This window comes from Orussus abietinus, unplaced genomic scaffold (assembly GCF_000612105.2).
Source record: "Orussus abietinus isolate OABI.00-Male unplaced genomic scaffold, Oabi_2.0 scaffold54, whole genome shotgun sequence".
Classification (NCBI taxonomy): Eukaryota; Metazoa; Arthropoda; class Insecta; order Hymenoptera; family Orussidae; genus Orussus; species Orussus abietinus.
In genome coordinates, this window is record NW_019394260.1 from 141,294 (window position 1) to 159,917 (window position 18,624).

At 49.1% G+C, this 18,624-nt stretch overlaps 2 protein-coding genes across 3 annotated transcripts; one reads left to right on the plus strand and one right to left on the minus strand.

Moving 5' to 3' along the window:
- Window positions 1-230: 230 nt before the first annotated feature.
- Window positions 231-11,908, minus strand: LOC105700937 (neuropeptide-like 1). 2 transcript variants are annotated; one of them, XM_012427246.1, is made up of 6 exons: window positions 11,801-11,908; window positions 3,516-3,986; window positions 2,728-3,357; window positions 2,411-2,639; window positions 1,882-2,044; window positions 231-998 (listed from the first exon to the last, which is right to left on the minus strand). In XM_012427246.1, the coding sequence occupies exons 1-6, from the start codon at window positions 11,873-11,875 to the stop codon at window positions 794-796; spliced, it is 1,773 nt and encodes a 590-aa protein (XP_012282669.1). In that variant the 5' UTR covers window positions 11,876-11,908; the 3' UTR covers window positions 231-793. The 2 variants fall into 2 exon arrangements, with proteins under 2 accessions (XP_012282669.1, XP_012282671.1); XM_012427248.1 differs by lacking the exon at window positions 1,882-2,044 and having other exon boundaries at window positions 808-998.
- A 2,277-nt stretch (window positions 11,909-14,185) lies between these two features.
- On the plus strand, window positions 14,186-18,473 carry LOC105700897 (2-phosphoxylose phosphatase 1). Its single transcript, XM_012427155.1, has 5 exons — window positions 14,186-14,579; window positions 15,204-15,371; window positions 15,465-16,027; window positions 16,101-16,847; window positions 17,043-18,473. Exons 1-4 carry the CDS (start codon window positions 14,489-14,491, stop codon window positions 16,842-16,844), a joined length of 1,566 nt encoding a protein of 521 aa, XP_012282578.1. The 5' UTR covers window positions 14,186-14,488; the 3' UTR covers window positions 16,845-16,847; window positions 17,043-18,473.
- Window positions 18,474-18,624: the final 151 nt, after the last annotated feature.

Here is an 18,624-nt window from a genome sequence, read left to right on the forward strand (position 1 = left end):
CCCTCTCTCTCTCTTCGGCGTCGTCACGTGGTCACGTTTCGATACATGTACACGAAGAGCGATTAAAGCCACATTTACATATGGGAGAACGGAGAGATTATTCCTAGGTTAAGAGTGCGAGTAGAATGTGGTACCTCCAAAAGCTCCACAAAATGGCGGACACTAGGCGTTCGGTTACATCGTTTGGAATATTCGCCGTCTAAACTCGGCGCCGAGACTAGGACTAAACAGCGCGGATATCATAGCTATCGCCAGGAATAAAAAGGAGCCTTCAAATCTCGTTATCGTTATACCACCGCCACGCCGGCGAGGAGTTATATTAATACACCGAGAAATCGCAACCAAGACCCGTGGAAACGTCCCCGAGGAGGCACGCCGTGTCTCGCAGTCCCTCCTCGCGAGAAACGCCCACCTCGAGAATTGCCGTCCCGATTTCTCCTGCGCGGCTCCTCGTTAAGCCGCCCGGAAAGGATAGAAACCCGCGTCCGGATTGAATCTAGCGGCATGCTCGATAAAAACGTCGTCACTCTCCGATGCGAGGTGGAAAAACTGCAAAGGAAGGGAGGAGGCCGACCGAGCGCGCCATATTGGACGCCGGCAAGGTAGGGAGCCCCCTTGCGTCGGTCAAGCAGGACGCCTCGCTTCGGCTAACGGATCCGAATGGTGTCTCCCTTATTTTCGCGCCATATTTACAGGAAATCGCTTCCTCCCAGGTTGAAATTCCGCCTCTCGTATTATTTCCCGGCCCTCCTCGGATCCATCGGCCCGGATTATCCTCCGCGTTCTGACTTATCTACATCACTCGGGTGGGATGGTGGAGCTTCTGGCGGTTGAAGTTATCGACGGTTGGCGATAGAAGGAATTTCTTGAAGCCGCGACGACAATCCCCTGGTTGAGACTGTAGATATTGCACTCTCGCGACCATCCTGGGCCTTAGCGACGACCAAGACGACGCGTCGGCGGGGTCGTTGGACGCGGGCCCATCTGGGGAATCCTCCCTAGAAGTCACCAGAAAGTTAGATCCCCTCCCGCCTGGTGCATATTGCCGATAAAATCATAAAATTATGGAACAAAAACTCGCCAAAGGCACGGGGACCGACTCGAGCTTCACATTTAAGAGGACACCGAAAATCAAAATGGAGGACAAGAGATCTGCAGTAAAGAGCTAACATTGACATCTCTAGTATATATAGAGAGTTTTAAGACATCGAGAACGACACACAGAACACGTACTAAGAGACTGGAACGATCGGCTCCTTCCTCGACGACCTTCGTGGGGATAAAACTGAAGTTAGAAACACGTACTGGGAGTCAAAGGGGAAAGGAGTGACACATAAGTACCGAGTATGACCTGGTCTCTCGATCGAGTCTAACATCTATCTAAAATCTACGATCTAACGTCTCTAACATCAAGGTACCCACTGAACGGTGAACCGTTCTCCATCCCAGAAGCTGTGGAGCGCATCTCGAGGATCCACCCGGGAGACTACGTATATTATACATTCAATATCCCTCTAAGATAGCACACGTAGGGTGTCCCTAGGTAGTTAGACATGGAAAAGATAGAAGAGGCGACGACAATGATCTACCGATCTAGGGCCTACGTATTAACGTCCTCTAACATCGACATGAACACCGAACTACGGTGGTGGATCATTAGACGAGGTGGACTGGACACTTCTACTTGGAAAGGGTCGACGTGACGTCGATGTCACGTTGAAATTAGGTTGAAATAAGGTGGAAATCAGGTTGAAGCCAGGTTTAGGGGCAGAACGAACGGACTGGGACCAGACAGCACCTAGTGGGGGGGTAAGGAACTAGATGAGGTGAACCGCGACCAACTAGGACGTGGACAACGGAGACCTGGACTACCGGTCTGACCTGGCGACCAAATATCTGGGCGAGCGCGAGAACCGCGTAGCTCGGAAAGACGGCAGCCATCCAAGTCGAGCAAGTGCCCCGATGTGTCTTTTAATGGGCTGGCCCTGGGCGACCTGGAGGAACCCCGAAGTACCGGATCCACCTTGCAGACGCGGCTCAGGACCTGCCCCAACAGTCCAAGTCATCAAGCCAGGTCGAAACGCATAGTCGATCGTCGATGATGAATGAGATGGACCAAACGGATGACACCAGGAGTGGACAAAACCCCCCCTGAGTATGGATTTCCTTCGCCATTTTGCGCCCCAAATCGCGAATACTCGATCCCGATCAACGATGCGACGAGGCGACGAGACCCGAGGAACGGATAAGGACCCTGTCCCTTATCATCCCCGAAGACCCCTCTGGTCGCTTTTCGCTCCTGAAATTCGCCCCCTCCCCCCCGTCGCATTGTCCCAAACCCACGATATCAAGCTGAAAAGGGGAATAAATGATTCGCGGAGGGACTGGAAGAGGAACTAGATGCCCTTACCCATGAATCTCTTCTCCGTGATGGGGTACTCCCCGGTAAGGGCCTCGATCATCTCCTCGTAATCAAGGACGTTCGTGTTCTGCATCACCGGCAAAGGATACTCGTCCGAGAAGTCGATCTCCCGTTTGGACCTCCTCTCGGCCAGATTCTTCTTCGAGGACCCGTTCCTGTTCTCGGAGATGCCTTTGGACCCGTCATCGCTGACCCTGGGTTGGTCCTTCCCTCCGTCCTGACCCCAAACCCCAGGTTAGGATACGTAAAAAGGATGGCCTACGGACTAGAGATAGGAAGGTCCTGGACCAACGATAAGGTCTTACCTGGTTATCCACGTTCCCCATGAGGCTGGACCATCCTAGCCCATCCTGGTACCGCTCATCGGCGACATCCTCTGCCAAGGACCTGCCGTACCGGTTCTGAGTGGGCAGGCTCCAGTCCCTGGCTAGGGTCCCCACGTTTCTTTTAGAGTAGAACCCAGCCAAGTCCCCGTTCCTGGCTAGGGAGGCCAGGGTGCGTTTCTCGTCCTCGAATCCACGGATGGGAAGAGCCCCGGACCTGACCAGAGCCCCTAGGTATCTCTTTCCCTGAGGAAGAGCAAAGTCCCTAGCCAGGGCGGCGATGTTCCTCTTCCCTCCACTCGGTAGCATGTAGATCCTGGCCAAGGAGGCCACGTTCCTCTTGCCACCGTTCGGCAACATGTAGTCCCTAGCTAGGGCCCCCACGTTGCGCTTCCCGCTGGGCAACATGTAGTCTCTGGCCAGGGTGGCGACGTTCCTCTTCCCTGCTGGGAGCATGGAGTCCCTTGCCAGGCTGGCTATGTTTCGTTTTCCCTGGAGATAGTCCCCGGGGAAGTCCTCCAGTTGGGGGTCCGAGTCCAGCAGACTGTACGCGCGGAAGTAGGAAGGATGTCTGTCATCCTCCAGGAGAGCCCTCGGCGAGGTGTCGAATTTCTGGGATCAGATCGTGAAGAGGTGAAAAAATCACGAAGAGATCGGGAGAAAATCATGACTGGATTGTAAAGAGATCACCACGAAGAGATCATCGCCTCGCATCATCTCCGGAGATAAAATCGCTCGATAACACCTTCTACCTACTCAGGATAACCTACCTGGGAGCTTCTCTTGTTCTCCTCTTCCTCTTCCTCCTCCTGCTGGCCACTAGCCTTCTCCTGGATGGAAATCGGTAGGTCGCCGTTCTTCGCCAGGTTGGCGATGCTGCGCTTCTCGGCCGCGTCCCTGTACCTCCAGGTCTCCTCGACGGGGTCCTCCCTGAGTCTGGAGGCCTCGGCCGACTCCATCAGCTTCTGGGCCCTACCCTGGGCACTCAGGTGGCCCCGGATCGCCGGATCGCTGAAGAGCTCCAGGTACACCCCGGCCGGAAGACAGATCTCGGTGTCGTCGGCATCCTCGGGGTTCAGACCGCGCAAACTCGCGATGTCGTGCCGGTTCCTCACATCCTGGATGATCCTTGAAGTCCTCGAGTAGGCGGCCAGGTTCGAGCTGATCTCTGGCAGCCGCAAAAGGGTGAAGAACGTCTTTCGGGGGAGACACTGGTTACCCTCCTCGTCCTGACACGTCACCTGGACATGGGAGTCCTTAGTTCAGAGACGAAACGACACCCTTCCCTAACAATTTGACGTTTCTAGTGAAGTAACAACCATTGAAAAGAAAAAAAAAATGTGACCTTGAACGTAACTCCCATGGAGACCGGTAGATGGCGGGGCGAGAGCTTTCTCGCAAGCGACCTGACTCCCGAGGTACTATATAAGCCCGGACCTTTCTAGCTCGTTAATACCGGAACTTTGAAGTTCCAGGACGGAAAGGGTCCACCACGGTCGTCGAAAGCTCGGAACGTCTTACAATTGAAATTACGATGTAATTACCAGACCATGATCTACAATCGTTGGGGAGAAAAAGGGATTTCCTCGAGCAGAGAAAAGGAAATGCATTTGCGACTCGTTAAAAACGTCGCCACCTCGACGCGGAGGGTAATGAGAAAAAGCGTGTAATGAAAGCCCGTCACGTAACGCAATTACCTGGCGACCATATCGCGAGGGTAATTCATGGCTTCTGTCGGGACCCGGACTTCCGGCGAGAGGGAATGGAAAAAGAAGGAGAACGCAGGGTCGAAATTTATCACGGACGCCATGCAATAATCGGGAATTCCGGGACTCCCTGCGACAGGATTCGCGTCGACGGATTCAATTGTTCAGGATTGCATTACCGCCAGATTGACGGGAAATGCTCATCGGCGACGAAGAGCTGTCTCCTGTTTCCCGGTGGAAAGGTATCGATCCCAAGTTTCGCCCGAATTTTATGTATAAATTTATAGGTAGGTGGAGATTTCGCCGACCCTTGTAGCGGTTTCTCGAATCGAGGACGATGAGGGAAGCACAGGTGCGGAATAGGTGCGGATTCGATGCGACACGTGCACACACGTGACTCCCACGTCCACTAACTATGTTGAGTAAGTAGACTCGCATATTGTGCATTTCGTCGTTCCAGGACATCCGTGTGGGAGATGTCTCACGTGAGAGAAAATGGCGGCGTGTCGCGGGCACGCGGACGCGCCATCACGCGCAGTCCTGCCCGAAGAGCGGCCCTGATAACACGTGTGCGCGTCATCGAGGGACATAACCTCAACACGAGATCGGGATCCAGTGGCCGTTAAATCCGGAGTTAATTAATGTACCCGAACCATAAATGTAACACCTCGAATAAAACGATACACCACCTTTACGGAGTTATTCATCCCTTACACCTTATTTAACCCCTACGGGGGCGAGAAGATCGAAGACACGCTAAACAGCTCCTAATTTACGCCGGCCGATTTTCCGTTAATTAAAGGCATGTCCCATTAAGGAACCCTCCACGTCCATCGCAGATTCTGGACGTTGACAGAGTCGTTCCCGGATCTCTGGACGGCGCAATAAACTATGACGAATGGCCCGATAAAATGCCGCCCCGTGATAAAGGCGGCCCGAAATTGGCGGCCATTCTTGGCCTCTCTGGATTCTTAGGGATTACTTAATCCGTTCTCGCAATTTATCCCGAGATTTATTCCAGAGACGCACGCCCGACCTTGCCCTCCGAGGTTCCATTAGGTAAAAAGTACGATAAATGGTAAAAATGGACCGGAATATAAATCAGCTTCCGGAATGCGTCCCGAGATTAGCGTGCCCCCCGCGTCCTGCTGTTGTTCCGCACGAGCGTCTTCCAGGGGATGCCTTTCAGGGACAAAATGGCCCCTTGGAAAATAACGCCAGGTCCAGGAAGCGATCCTCTATATATATATCTCGTATCGCGATTATTCGGTCCATCGCCGACGTTATTCCGCTCGGCATGAATGCGGAAGGAGATGGAGACCAGGAATCCTCGAGCCGGGATCCATCTCCGGAGGGATGCTGGAAAAGGACCGCCCTTCGGCGGTGTTGCGAGATGGATCTCGAATTTCCATCCCTTGCCCTCGAAAGTAGGGGGGAAATCGATTTCCGTCAGTCCCCCTCCTCGATTTTCCACCGGAAACCCTTTACCGACCTTTACTACTTTCCTGCCATTTTTTCAAAACTGACAGCATGTTGCTAGTGAATTATTGACCGAATCTCGTATCTCGTTATTTCGTGGCCCATGTCCACTCGATCTGATACCGAGTAAAAAAAGTGGAAAAAGATGACCTTGGCGGAAATCGAGCGACAGGGCGTCTTCATTTGTAGCTGGACGTTCGCTCGTAAATGATGGTCTCACCCTCACCCACGCTCTACCATTCACACATACGAGATCCCCGGATGTCGAAAAGACATCAAACCTGTCAAAAAGTTCACCGGATGGCAAGATACGGCCTCTTTTCCACGGGTGATTGATGTACTCCCTTTGAACTTGGAGAGAAGCTCGCTTGATCTCCGCCATCTTTACCCTGCCTCCTATTCGCCGCCATTTTGAAAAGATTAATCCAATGGACATAAAAAGCGAAATTAAAAGCGACTCATCGTTTATCGACGCAGGATGTCATGAATTAATAATCAGAAGTATTAAGTTTAGAGAAACTCGCTCGACCGCCGCCATTTTGTAAAGAATAATCCAATGGACATAAAAAGCGAAATTAAAAGCGCGACTCTTCAATTGACTTTGAATATTTAACTCCTCATTTTCCTGAATTCATAATGAGGGATATTAAGCGATAACTAAATCTCTTCCGAAATTTCTCTTCTCGCTCTGGAGCGTGAGTTTTTTTTTTTCCTTTTTATTAAAGCGAGGAGGGATGGAGCAAAGTACGATATATAAGCCACGTGAAAATTCCTGCGAGCAGTTATTGGATTTTGTCCGAGGGTCGACATTCCGCGGGAAATCTCGAGTTGAACACGGACCGACCTCGAGGTCGGAATTTTCCTGTCTTATCGGCTTATCGAGGAATCCCAGGTGGACCAAAGGAAGGAATTGTTTCTTCGCGACTTTTTCCTCGGTAGCGATTCTACGGGAAAAATCTTGTTATTACATTTTATCCACAGGGATAAAATGTCGGACGGGATTCCTACAGCGAAGTAGGGGCTGGGTCGGAATAAACTGCAGCTATGATGCATAAAGTGCATCCATTGGAATTCACTCGCGCATTTCGCGGCCCGGGAGTCGATTTCCTTTAGAAAATAGAAATTCGATAAACACCGCCGATAAAGTAACGCGCAATTACTTTCCACCCGAGTTAGCAGCCAAGACTCCAGGAGTTCGCGAAAAATTGTGACAAAAAGCCGAGGCTATCAGGACCCTTTTTCGCAAACCTAATTAATATTTAATAAACGCTTGGAAATAACTGATCACTTCCCTCGCTTGCAAAACCCAAAACCGAGGCGGGAGCGAAATTAATTAAAGGAGGAAAATGATTACCAGGAAAGGCCTTAAACCCGATTTACGATAAGTTGAGGATCCTTCAGGAACATCGATCGGCCTCAAATGTCAATTACGGATCGTCCTTGGACTCTTGAGATCATTCATAAACTATAATTAAGTTACCTGAAAATTTCCGACATTTATTCCGTACTCTCATTCGCCTATCTACTCTAAGATCTCATTACACGAGAGTGAATTAAAAATTGCGCAATATTGCTTAATTGCGTATTTTTTACATGTTTTGCATTTCAATAGAATTCGATTTACCGAAATTCCTTTCTTGAAGAGAAGTGGAATTTCAAACGCGGCCGAAGTCGCGCCGAAAATTCACTCCAAGAATCAACTCTCTCGGGATATTTGCATTTTCTTTTTTTTTCCTTTCTATTATTTAAACGTATATACTTGTACGTTCATAATTTTGGCACGCTTCGGATTTCGAAAGAATTTGATTTATCGAAATTCTTTTCGAAAGAATTTCGAGCGCGGCCGAAGTCGCGCCGGAAGTTCGCTCCAAGAATCAACTCTCGGGATATTTGCGAGCGAATTCTCGCGAGTGCTCGTCACCCTCGAGAGGAAATTACTGATCGGAGATAGAGAGAGCAGAAGATGTTAGACGGCTCTCCTCCTCCTCCGAGAGAGGCGAACTCGAATTCGCGAATAGATAATTTATCTCGCGAGAGCATTCGCGCGAGTAATCGCGAGTATTGTTCCCTCGAGGCGTCCTTCTCCTGATAACAGGAGGAGCCGTGATAACGACACAATCACATCACCTCTACAATACGCGCAAACATCGACGTTATCGATAAATTCCCAAATTAAAGAATTTAAAAGAATCTAAAAGACGAAATAACTGCATACTGATAAAAATCATAGAAATTTCCATTTTTCATTATCAGAAAATATTTTCATGCAACAATAAATTGTAGAAAAAATTACACAGTGTGTAAGATTCAGCAACCGAATTAAAGTAGATCACAATATAATGTTGCATTTAATTCAAGTACAACATTCAGTGATGCGAAAACATACAATATTATATTTCTGGACATTGTCATTTTTCCGATTTTACGTTTTCCCTATGCGAGACTTTAGTTATGGAGTGTGTACAAATGTAGGTAAATCTCTATTGATTTTTATCAGTGTTTCAAAAATAAAAGGGGGTTAAATCGAGAAGCGAGGGGGAGAGCATCTCTTTGTGACGAAAATGGGGGGTCACGGGTTCAACAGGTTGAGCAGGGGATGAGTTATCCCGGAATTTTCCAAAAGCGAGGCTCACAATGCACCGGATTTTGCGAGGGAGGGCAAAAAATGAGGAACATTGAGACGTCACGTCGACGAGTAAATCTTCGAGTTTCCGGCCGATTGGAAGCGACTTTCGCGGCTGCGAGTTATCGGGAAACGCGGAAAAATCGACAATAGGAGAGGGGGGGAAATAAATCGGAGAGGTTACGCGGCGGTTAAGTCGCGAAAAACCGAGGTAAACTAAGCGGAGCAAAGTGCAATAAAGCTCCATGATTAACGTCCACGCAGGGCCCCCGGGGGCAGGAGATAAAAAATCGGGTTTACAACTCCCCGAAAGCGTCCATTTTCCCAATAGAGACTCGAAGCCAACCAAGGATTTCCCAAAGGACTTCTTTCGCCCCTTTCATCACCTCTTTTGGTAGATTTATTAACGTCCTTCGAGGTTAAAAGGCGCAACCGGTGTGCGCCGCTCCAAAATGGCGGCCATTGTTCCAGCAATTATGTCCTCGAGTGCAGAGGACAATAGAATGCAACTGGCGGATGGGAAACCCGAGGAAAGTGAGAACTGAAGACGCGGACAGTTTTCAATCTGCATTTCGGAGATGCCCCGGTCTAGGGGAAGCGTGAAAAAAAAGGGGAGAAAAAAGGAAAAATGAGCAACGCCGAAGAAAGCGTCCCAGCCCACGCGCGGCCGCTCTCGGAGATATTAAACCTCCGAAATTCCGGAATAAAATTGGTCCCCGTTGAAGGGCCGCGACATGCTGACAAGCATGGGCTAATTAACTGTCAGGAAAGTGGATATTAAAGGACGAGAGCCCATCGAGAAGCGAAAAGCCGCAAGGCGGGTCGATGCGGCTGCCATTGTTGGCCGGATCTCGCGGTTCCCGGTTACCGTGGATTCCTTTTCTCGATAACTTTCGAGAGATCCTTGGAAAACGTGGGAAATATCGCCTTTTCTAAAGGGTCCTCCCATCCGAAGACGCGACTCGGACCTGGGGAATGAAATTCGACCGGAAGTTCCGAGTTTCGCAGCAGCCTCGCTAATGTAATTTCGAAGCCGGCGACTCCATCTTGCGGAAGTTCCTAATCCGAATTGAATATTAAGGGCGCAACCTTTCCAGATCACGGCGATCAGTCACGCGTTTCCTTAAAGCCGATTAAAACGTAAATTCAATCATGAATTAAAACTTGCCAACTTCGAGCGCGCGTCCTTCTTCGGCGAAGACGCCTTGACAGCCATGGCGCGAAGAACTCTTCCATTAAGACTTTTGCCCTTAAAAATGTTTTCCCACGATCGTTTCCCCAAACTTTTAGCAGGAATTCCTAACGTCAAATTTACGAAGAGTTAATCCGCGGATAAGCTTTAAAAACTGACGATGAAAACGTGAAATTAAAACGTTAAAACGTGGCGACCTCGAGCGCGCGTCCTTCTTCGGCGGGGACGCCATGGCGGCCATCTTGCGCAAAGAAGAACGCTACCGTTAAGACTTTCGTCGTTAAAAATGTTTCCCTACGACCGTTTCCCCGAACTTTTAGCAGGAATAACAGCTAACATCGAATTTACGACGAGTTAATCCGTGAATAAGCTCTAAAAACGGAGTAAAGTGAGGTTAAAGGGGTCTTGGGAATTCCTGGGGAGACGCCGAGGGCCAAACCGCAGGCATCTCTTCTAAGATCGAGCTTCAAAGCGTGCCTCGAGCTCAAGTACGCCATTATGCGTAAACTTCGAGGCATAAATGTCTCCCCGTTAGTGTTGAAAAGCTCCTGAAGTAAGTCGCAACTTCGGCGTTAGCGACCCGATCGGCTTTCGATATTTTAATTAAAATACTTTCCGCCGCCGGCGCGATATTAATTAATGGATTAGATGGCCGGTAACGTACACGCGTGTACATTCACGTACGTGTTCGCTGCGAAGTAATCAGTCCTTTCAGAGACGATTAACTCTCCAGGACGTCGTGACGTCAGACCAGACTTGTCTTATTGCTAATCGAGGTTTAATCTCCTATAATTGAGAGTCGAGAGGCAACGATCGTCACAAAAGACAGGGCCAATCCCGGAAGCGATTTATACATATGTATATGCCCTGCATACATACATATACCTCCCCATAATACGACTACCTAAATGAACTTCCCTCAAAGGAGTGGTAATTACCGTCAACTATCGAATTTCCGGTTTCCCCTAAGGTTAGCCTTCAAAAATCGAAGGATGCCCTGGGGGGCCATTTTTGTTTGTTTGTTTTTTTTTCCCGTGTCCATTGTTCCTGCTCGATTTTTCCCCTTATCTATTTTTAGCGAATCCCATTCTGCGTGTTGGGACAAAAGTGGGCACTGCGGAAAATATGGGGGGGGAGGGAAAAAGGAAGAAAATCCGTATATACGTGACCGAGAGGGAAACCGAGCCCGATAACCTTATTCGAACCGCACGTGCAGCTGCAAAAGTGTCAACCGCAGATCCCGCGGTTGAAATAATCGAGACGAGACTCGATTTTTCAGGTACGAGATTTTAATTATCCGCTCTACCGAGGACATCTTCGCACTCGATACGACCCCTTTGCAATTCCGTTTAATGTTCCTCATTGTGCCGAGCAGAGACCGCAGGAAACCAATGGCCAAATTCCACATGTCGAGGAATTAACCGCGGATTTTCGGGTAATTCGTCCCACCGACCGCGGGAAATCTTCTCTCCCGCCCACGGTCCCCAGAATATACAATTCCGTTAATTATTCGCAACCTTTGCGCAATCCCCGGTGACGTTACTCTAAAAATAATCCCGTAATGAATTCCTCCGAATCGATATATCACGGTTTGATAGCGTCACTCACTTAACATTACCCCCAATTATCCGTATTCATGTAGCGACATTGAAATGCCAGGGATAAATTGTACATATGAAGTCTAATTACTCTAAAAGTAATCCCGGAAGAAATTCCTCCTAATCGATATATCACGGTTTGATAGCGTCACTCACTTAACATTACCCCCAATTATCCGTATTCATGTAGCGACATTGAAATGCCAGGGATAAATTGTACATATGAAGTCTAATTACTCTAAAAGTAATCCCGGAAGAAATTCCTCCTAATCGATATATCACGGTTTGATAGCGTCACTCACTTAACATTACCCCCGATTATCCGTATTTATGTAGCGACACTGAAATACCAGGGAAAGAATGTTATGTAAAATCAAATGTTATTTACAGATATTCTATGAAAATATTCAATGTTACTTCATTTTCGAGTAATTGCACTTGGATGGCGAAGACTCACCGTTGGCAGGCGCACCTCGTTCACGACGGATATGTAGATGAGCAAGCTTACGAGGTAGCTTCTGGTCACCCCCATGACTGTCAAGGTTGACAAGAAGATGCAGTGGTGGTCGCTGTCAAAATGCGTGTAAGCCAGGGGTTGCTTAGCCTCCTTATATAGGCCGCTTCACCCCCGCGCAGGCGTATGTAGCCGCCCTGGGCCTGGTACTCGTACATACGACATTCGCAGTGTTTAACACCGATATGTACGCGTGGTCACGTCGGGGATGCATCCGCACCCTGACTAACAAATTACCCCAGCCTAAACGGGCACAACTGTCAGAAGGAAATGTCTCTAAAACTATAAATTCCTACCCCGAAAAGAAAAGGAATTACTCCCTGCAACTTTCCTCGACGCCGAAAGAAAAAAATGGCGCCTGCGTCTCGGAGGAATTAGATTAATATAATTAATTAAAGCACTTTATGAGAATGGGCGTTCTCGATTTGGCTCGATTGGAAATGTCTCTAAAACTAAACATTTCGTGGAGAAAAAAAAAGAGAAAGAAAAGAGTTACTCCTTGTAATTTCCTCGACGCCGAAATAAAAAATGGCGCCTGCGTCTCAGAGGAAGGAGATTAATATCATTAATTAAAAGCACTTTATGAGAATGGGGGCTCTTGATTTTACTTTAAGCGGAGGGTTTTTTAATTTGGCTCGATTTTCGAAGGTACTTCCGTGAAGATTGTGAATCAAGGCAGGAATTTACATACGGAAGTTGAATTTCAAGGCGCCGTTTGTATATGCCTCGAGGGTAACCCTGAAGAGAAGGAACGCAATTCCGGCAGAAATGGCGACGTAATATTCGGGATTATTGCGTGTACTCGGAAGAAGTACCAGTCGACTCCTATTTTTAGACCAGACTACGTTATTAGCCCGCCAGTCGGCGTGAATTTCTCGAGGAATCGTTATTTTCTTTCTTCGAGCCGGTCCACATTGCTACGTTAACTTCCTGTCTATTGACTCGAGTATTTTACAGCCGTCCGTAACAATTCCTTTGGCCAGAAGCCGTGGAACAGTTCCCTCGGCGAGAAACCGTAAAATCCTGGGAATGATTACGAGAAAACGGGGTAGGGGGGAAAAAAAAGAAAAGAATTACTCAAACTGAAAACGCGAATTTCCAACCCGAGAGTGGAGTCGGTCGCTCAGTGGTCAGACGCGGCGATCATCAGGGCTAAGTAGAACGATTCGCATCCGGTCAGACATGAGTCCGATATTAAATTTACTTCCTAAGAATTAAGTCAAGCCTAGATAATAGATTCGAGGGAATATTCTTTTAATCATTTATAGGTAATTCCGCGGATGGGGAACCAGGGTTTCGGTTTCCAAGGATTAATTCGGATTAATTCTCGATAAAGTAAATGAAGCTCCAAGTCGATGGGACTTTCGCCGTCTTCGGGAACCCTCGAGGGATGCATCCCCCTCGAATTCGAGATAACTCCCTCCCTTGATTTTTAAGAACTTTATCTCGCCTTGGGATTTGCTACGGGAACCGGGTGTCGAGTGCCCGATGACGTCGGGGCTCGGCCTCGCACCCGACACCTTCGTCTTTCGGGAATATACGTCAGGAATAATTGAGCATATATTTGCTCGACTGTCCCGCCTAGGGAGGCATGAAAAACTCGCCTTCATCCAAAATGACCATGGACCTACACCATCCATACCCGCGCGTTCCAAATCAGCATTCGAGCCTCATCCAAACCCTCGCCAAATCACGACATATCGCCCTAAGTGAAGCGCTTCCCCTTTCTCAAATAAATCATGAACAATAGTCTCAGTTTCCGGATTATTCCCAAAAATTGGGTACATTGGTTCACCACGCAAGACCGCTACCAAAATCCTCGGCGCCGTTTAACACGAGAGCCAATGAATTAGTAAAAATCCTTCCTCTATTAATTTTCACATTCAAGAATTATAATTAACTTTAAATTATTACAGATAAGGGGAGTCGATTCGTTAGTCGGTACATTAGTTCACCACGCAAGACCGCTACCAAAATCCCCGGCGCCGTTTAACGCGAGAGCCAATGAGTTTGTTAAAATCCTTCCTCCTCTATTAATTTTGCACATTCAAGAATTATCATTAATTGGAAATTATTACAGATAAGGGGAGTCGATTCGTAAGTACCCGCCGAGCTTGCGCCGTAATAGGGACGTAGAAGAGCATGCGCGAAGAGGTACCAACGTCGCGCAAGTGCCTCCGAAGAATTCGGTGAACGGGACCGGAGCATCCCCTGTATTTTTATCCGACCCTCCCCGAGGTGTCTATATCGGGCTGCGCAGCGAAATAAGCCCCCGGTCGCGGCATCGAGCCCGAAAACGTCGTCACCGTCGAAGTGGTCGGCCATCGGCGAAGACGCCTGCGCTCTTCAGGGTGGCTCGACACCCCTGAAGCAGGTCTCGCCAGGTGAAAAGTCGATTACCGCGAGCAGTGCGTCGACCTCGAGCCCAGGAGTGCCTTTCGAGCCCGGTGATGTCTTCCTGAGACCCCGCGAGGATGTTCCGATGTGGCCTCCTGTCGGCATCGACCTCGCCTCGACTCAGGGTCCCCATTGGTGGGCGCCCTCCAGGGCGACGAGGTAGCGGCCCTCTTCGTCTTCCTCTTCAGGGTGATCCGGATCGTCGAGGTCCTGGGGGCCTCCCTCGGGCTCGACATGCTCGCCGAGATGGTTCGCCTGTCCTACCAGCATCGCGCCTTCTACTGCTACGTCATCCTCAGCGTCTGGATCTTCCTCCTGGTCGCTGGTAACCACCCTTAAAAAAGAAACCACCATACATATGATGACTCTAACAGATCAAGGTTTCATGATATTAATGATATCGGGAATAAAAAATTCCAGGTAAAGAAGGAAGTTTAAGGGAAAAGTGCGAGTCAGGGTCGATAAGCGCCGTGGAAGGGAAAAATGGTGCACCACCAGGGTCGCGTTTCCCTGCTCGGCGTCGAATCGCCGGGATATGGATTTCTTTGTCGGCCTCTGGGAGTTTCTTTCCTCCCGTCCTCCTTTCGGCTATTTTTAGGACACTTTTGCGCCTCCAGTCGCGACCCCCGAGACCTGGTCGCGCGTTGATTTCGGGTCGCAATCTCACTAGGGGTTGAAATCCTGGCCCGGAAGAGATACGACACCTCCAGGTGCCTTAATCGATGAGCCGAAATAATCGGAGCGGCGAAACGACCCAATCGTGGAGGAAAATTCCCGGGGTGGGATTACTTCCGGCTAAACCAGGGTCGGTTTAAAGGTGCCCGGTGGGCGGGCGATAAATCAAACCCACGAGCCGTGGCATATCGGGCTCGAATATTTACGGGGATGTTACAGCCAGGGAATCAAAACCGCTCTAACAGGCCGTTTAATGGGTTTGCGTTGCTCCCAGGCATGTACAAGTACATCGGCGTCGACGAGAAGAGCTCCCTCCAGGGCAGGACCTCGGGCAGCGAGCTGTCCATCAGGGAGTTCCCGAGGAACTTCAAGCCGGACGTTAAGACCAAGAAGATCTTCAGGTTCTGCAACCTGCCGAGCGACATTCTGCAAGGCACCGAAGGTACCACTTTTCGATTCGGTCCGATACCGATGATAAGCCACATACACCTGAAAAGCGACATTATCGGTACATTGTCACGTGAAATCTCTCCAGGGAAGGTAGATGGGAACCTGACCTTGGGCGGAATCCTCGTCTTCATCCGCCACGGCGACAGGGGACCCCTGGCCCACGTCAGGAACATCAGCACCGTGAACTGCGCCGGGGACTTCAGCAATCCAGAACTGGAGAACGCTTACCAGAGCTACCAGAACTTCCTGCAGAACGCCTCGACCTACTCCAGGACCAGCTGGGCCCAGTTCCTGGGACCGTTCCACGGGTTCCCGATGCTGCCCTCCAGTCCCAGAGACTGCAAGCTGGCCCAGCTGACCACTCTAGGAGTGGGTCAACTCCTGAAGACCGGCCTGCTCCTCAGGAGCGCCTACTTCAACAAGCTGAACCTCGGCAACGGGACCGTCACCTCCAAGGACGTCGTCGTCTACAGCACCAGGTACAGGAGGACCGTGCAGAGTGCGGTAGCCTTGCTGTACGCCTTCCTGGAGAACGACGGCTTCCAGAACCTCGCCAGGGTCAGTCTGAGAGAGACCCAGAGCTACGCCTTCTGCAACGTGGACTGCGCCTGCCCTGCGGCGGATAGGTACCTGAAACAGCACTCCAGGGTGAGGACTGAACACCTCCTTTAGACTTCTAATTTATAAATTAACTCCCATTAATTGGTATCACTAAATCCAGGAACTGGCGGAGCACCTGAGGTCGCACCCAGCAGTTTCGGACCTGATCAGACAAGCCTCCAACGTGGTCTTCGAGCTCCCCGACCAGGCCCAATCTACGGACCCGAACACCCTGAGGGACGCCCTGTTGACGTACATCTGCCACGGGGCCTCCTTGCCATGCATCGACCTGGAAACCCAAAGACTTTGCGTCAAAGCGGAGCACGTTACGGGTCTCTTCGCCTACACCGAGTGGGAAGCTCGACAGCATGCCAAAAGCCACAGCAGGAGGAAGCATGGCCTCCTCAGGGCGTACGGCTTGCTGAGGAACATAGTCTCGTACATGCTGAGAATCATCTCCGAGGCTAGACCAAAAGTGGTTCTATATTCCGGGCATGATAAGACCCTGGAATATCTGGCGACCGCTCTTGGAGTCATGTCCGAAACCGCCGCTTTGCCCCATTACGCGTCCAGATACGTCATAGAGGTCTACAGGGTGAACCCAAGAGGCGAGACCCACGTGGCCAGCGACTTCTTCTTCAGGGTAGTCGTCAACGGCAAGGACTTCACCCAGAGGATCCCCTTCTGCAGGAACTCCAATTTTTACACCGTCTTCTCCTCCGATAGAGATGACCAGGACAGGCCCAAGAGGGAGGCCAAACTCTGCCCCATCGAGGCCATCATCAGACAGCTCCACGATGATTATTTCCTCCCCTTCAATGCGACGAACTTCAAGGATGCTTGCTCCCTTCGGAAGAGAGGATAAACGGTAAGCAGGGAATTATTTAAGTTGACATATCAATTTTTTATCTCTAGGAAACGTTATCCTTGCCGAGAGTTTGGGTCCAGGTTGGGTGGGGCTTCTTCAGGGTCCTTCTTCCCTTCCTTTTTTTTTTCTGCAAACGACGTATTTATGGGGAACTACTTGGGATGTTGTCGTCCAATTTTCTTCTCTCTTCTTCAGGGAAGTCGACATCCAGTGGGCCAGTATCTTGGGGACCCGTTTACCTTCCTGCGGGATACGAAAATAACAAAACTGGTATCAGACATTTGGTCATATACCGGAGCGAATCCAGAGAGGCACAAGACTTGGAGCTGCCTTCGTATAGAAAATCGCGTTTAACATTTAATATCATCTGAACGTCGTTAGGAAATCTCGGGATTTCCCCGGAAACGGAATGTTCACCTCGACGATCAGCACCGTCGATATTCGAGCTATTGTCATTTCGGACAATTCTTAAAGCGACATCTCACTCGATAAAGAGACGTAGAATTTCTTACCGAGTTAAGAAAGGGGGGAAAAAAGGAAAGGAGAAGAAATCACCAGAGTTGCACACTTTAGAGATTCCCCTAGGTCTCCCTCGCACCGGATAGCTCGTCTTCGGTCTAGGGATAATTTCTTATCATTGACCAGACCTCTCGCATCGATCTTACCAAGAAAGTATTAGGATTTCTAAAGTAGGACCCGTTTCCTAAGGGCTTAGGTTTAAAAAGAAAAACGCGAATCACCTTCGGGATTTCCGCCATTTTGGAGTCGTTCGGTTCTGCTGGCGGATATTTAATCAGAATTTCCACGACCTTAACACCATAATCGGAGAAGAATACAGAGGGAGAAGACGGAATAGAGAAGTTTGCCTTACGCATGAATGTTGGGAAAAGTAATAATTAAAGAGAAAAAAAAAGAAGAAGAAAAGAAACAAGACAAAGATATCAAACGCCACCCTCGAGTTCTCGACTTAGACCATCGTCTATCTTCTAAAGTATATCCAAGGGAGCCTTAAGAATCTAGACTACTCGACAAGCTCTTTAGAGGTAGTTTCGTAAACGATGAAAATACCTAGCTTTAGCTGGCCGTCATATATTTTATCATACAACTCGATGTATATATTGTACATAAAGTCCCGGAGCCGAGTGACCTCGGTTCTGTAAATTGTAAATCAACGTGGGCGACACCGAAGCCCCGAGACCTCTTAATCGTATCCTTAGACAATATCGTCAATTTTATACAATCCTTAGGACTCCTTCCTTCCTTTCGCACGCCTAGAAGAATAGTTACAACGATTAGACTCTGTAAGCGCCGATATCGAGAAATGAATAACCGGAAGAGGGCTCTTTCCAACGTTAACTTGAAGATTCCCCGTTTTCCTTTCCAGTGAAAAAGTAGCAACGACATTTAACAATACGTCCGACTAAGCCACCATAGCGATGTAAGGGATTATTTAACGCTATTTGTTCATAAAAGTGGGTTCCACCTTCCCTTAGCGTTGCGCTCAAGATGGCGGACGGAAGCTCGAAGAAATTCTATTGCGGTTACGACTACAGATTTCTATTGCATTTATGGAGAAATATATATATATATATATATCGAACTATGCTTGTTAAACGTATCGAGTGCTCGAGAGAAGATGTAGATGACGTTTTAATGTACAGACATCGACGCAGCATTAAAAACGCCTAATCAACCCCCGAAGGGCTCGACTTCCCTTTCCCGGCTTTCCCTCCTCCTCTAGATTCTTCCTAATCTCACATATAGAAACGGTTGTCCA

What these genes read in the sequence shown, in the direction of transcription:
- LOC105700937 (XM_012427246.1), bottom strand. Translation starts at nt 11,875, where the DNA reads ATGGGGGTGACCAGAAGCTACCTCGTAAGCTTGCTCATCTACATATCC. An exon ending in CACGGAGAAGAGATTCATGG is followed by an intron (nt 2,045 to 2,410) that starts GTAAGGGCATCT and finishes CTGTTGGGGCAG; the next exon opens with GTCCTGAGCCGCGTCTGCAA. An exon ending in CCCAGATATTTGGTCGCCAG is followed by an intron (nt 999 to 1,881) that starts GTCAGACCGGTA and finishes GGTGACTTCTAG; the next exon opens with GGAGGATTCCCCAGATGGGC.
- LOC105700897 (XM_012427155.1), top strand. Translation starts at nt 14,489, where the DNA reads ATGCTCGCCGAGATGGTTCGCCTGTCCTACCAGCATCGCGCCTTCTAC. An exon ending in CATTCTGCAAGGCACCGAAG is followed by an intron (nt 15,372 to 15,464) that starts GTACCACTTTTC and finishes AAATCTCTCCAG; the next exon opens with GGAAGGTAGATGGGAACCTG. An exon ending in ACCTGAAACAGCACTCCAGG is followed by an intron (nt 16,028 to 16,100) that starts GTGAGGACTGAA and finishes CACTAAATCCAG; the next exon opens with GAACTGGCGGAGCACCTGAG.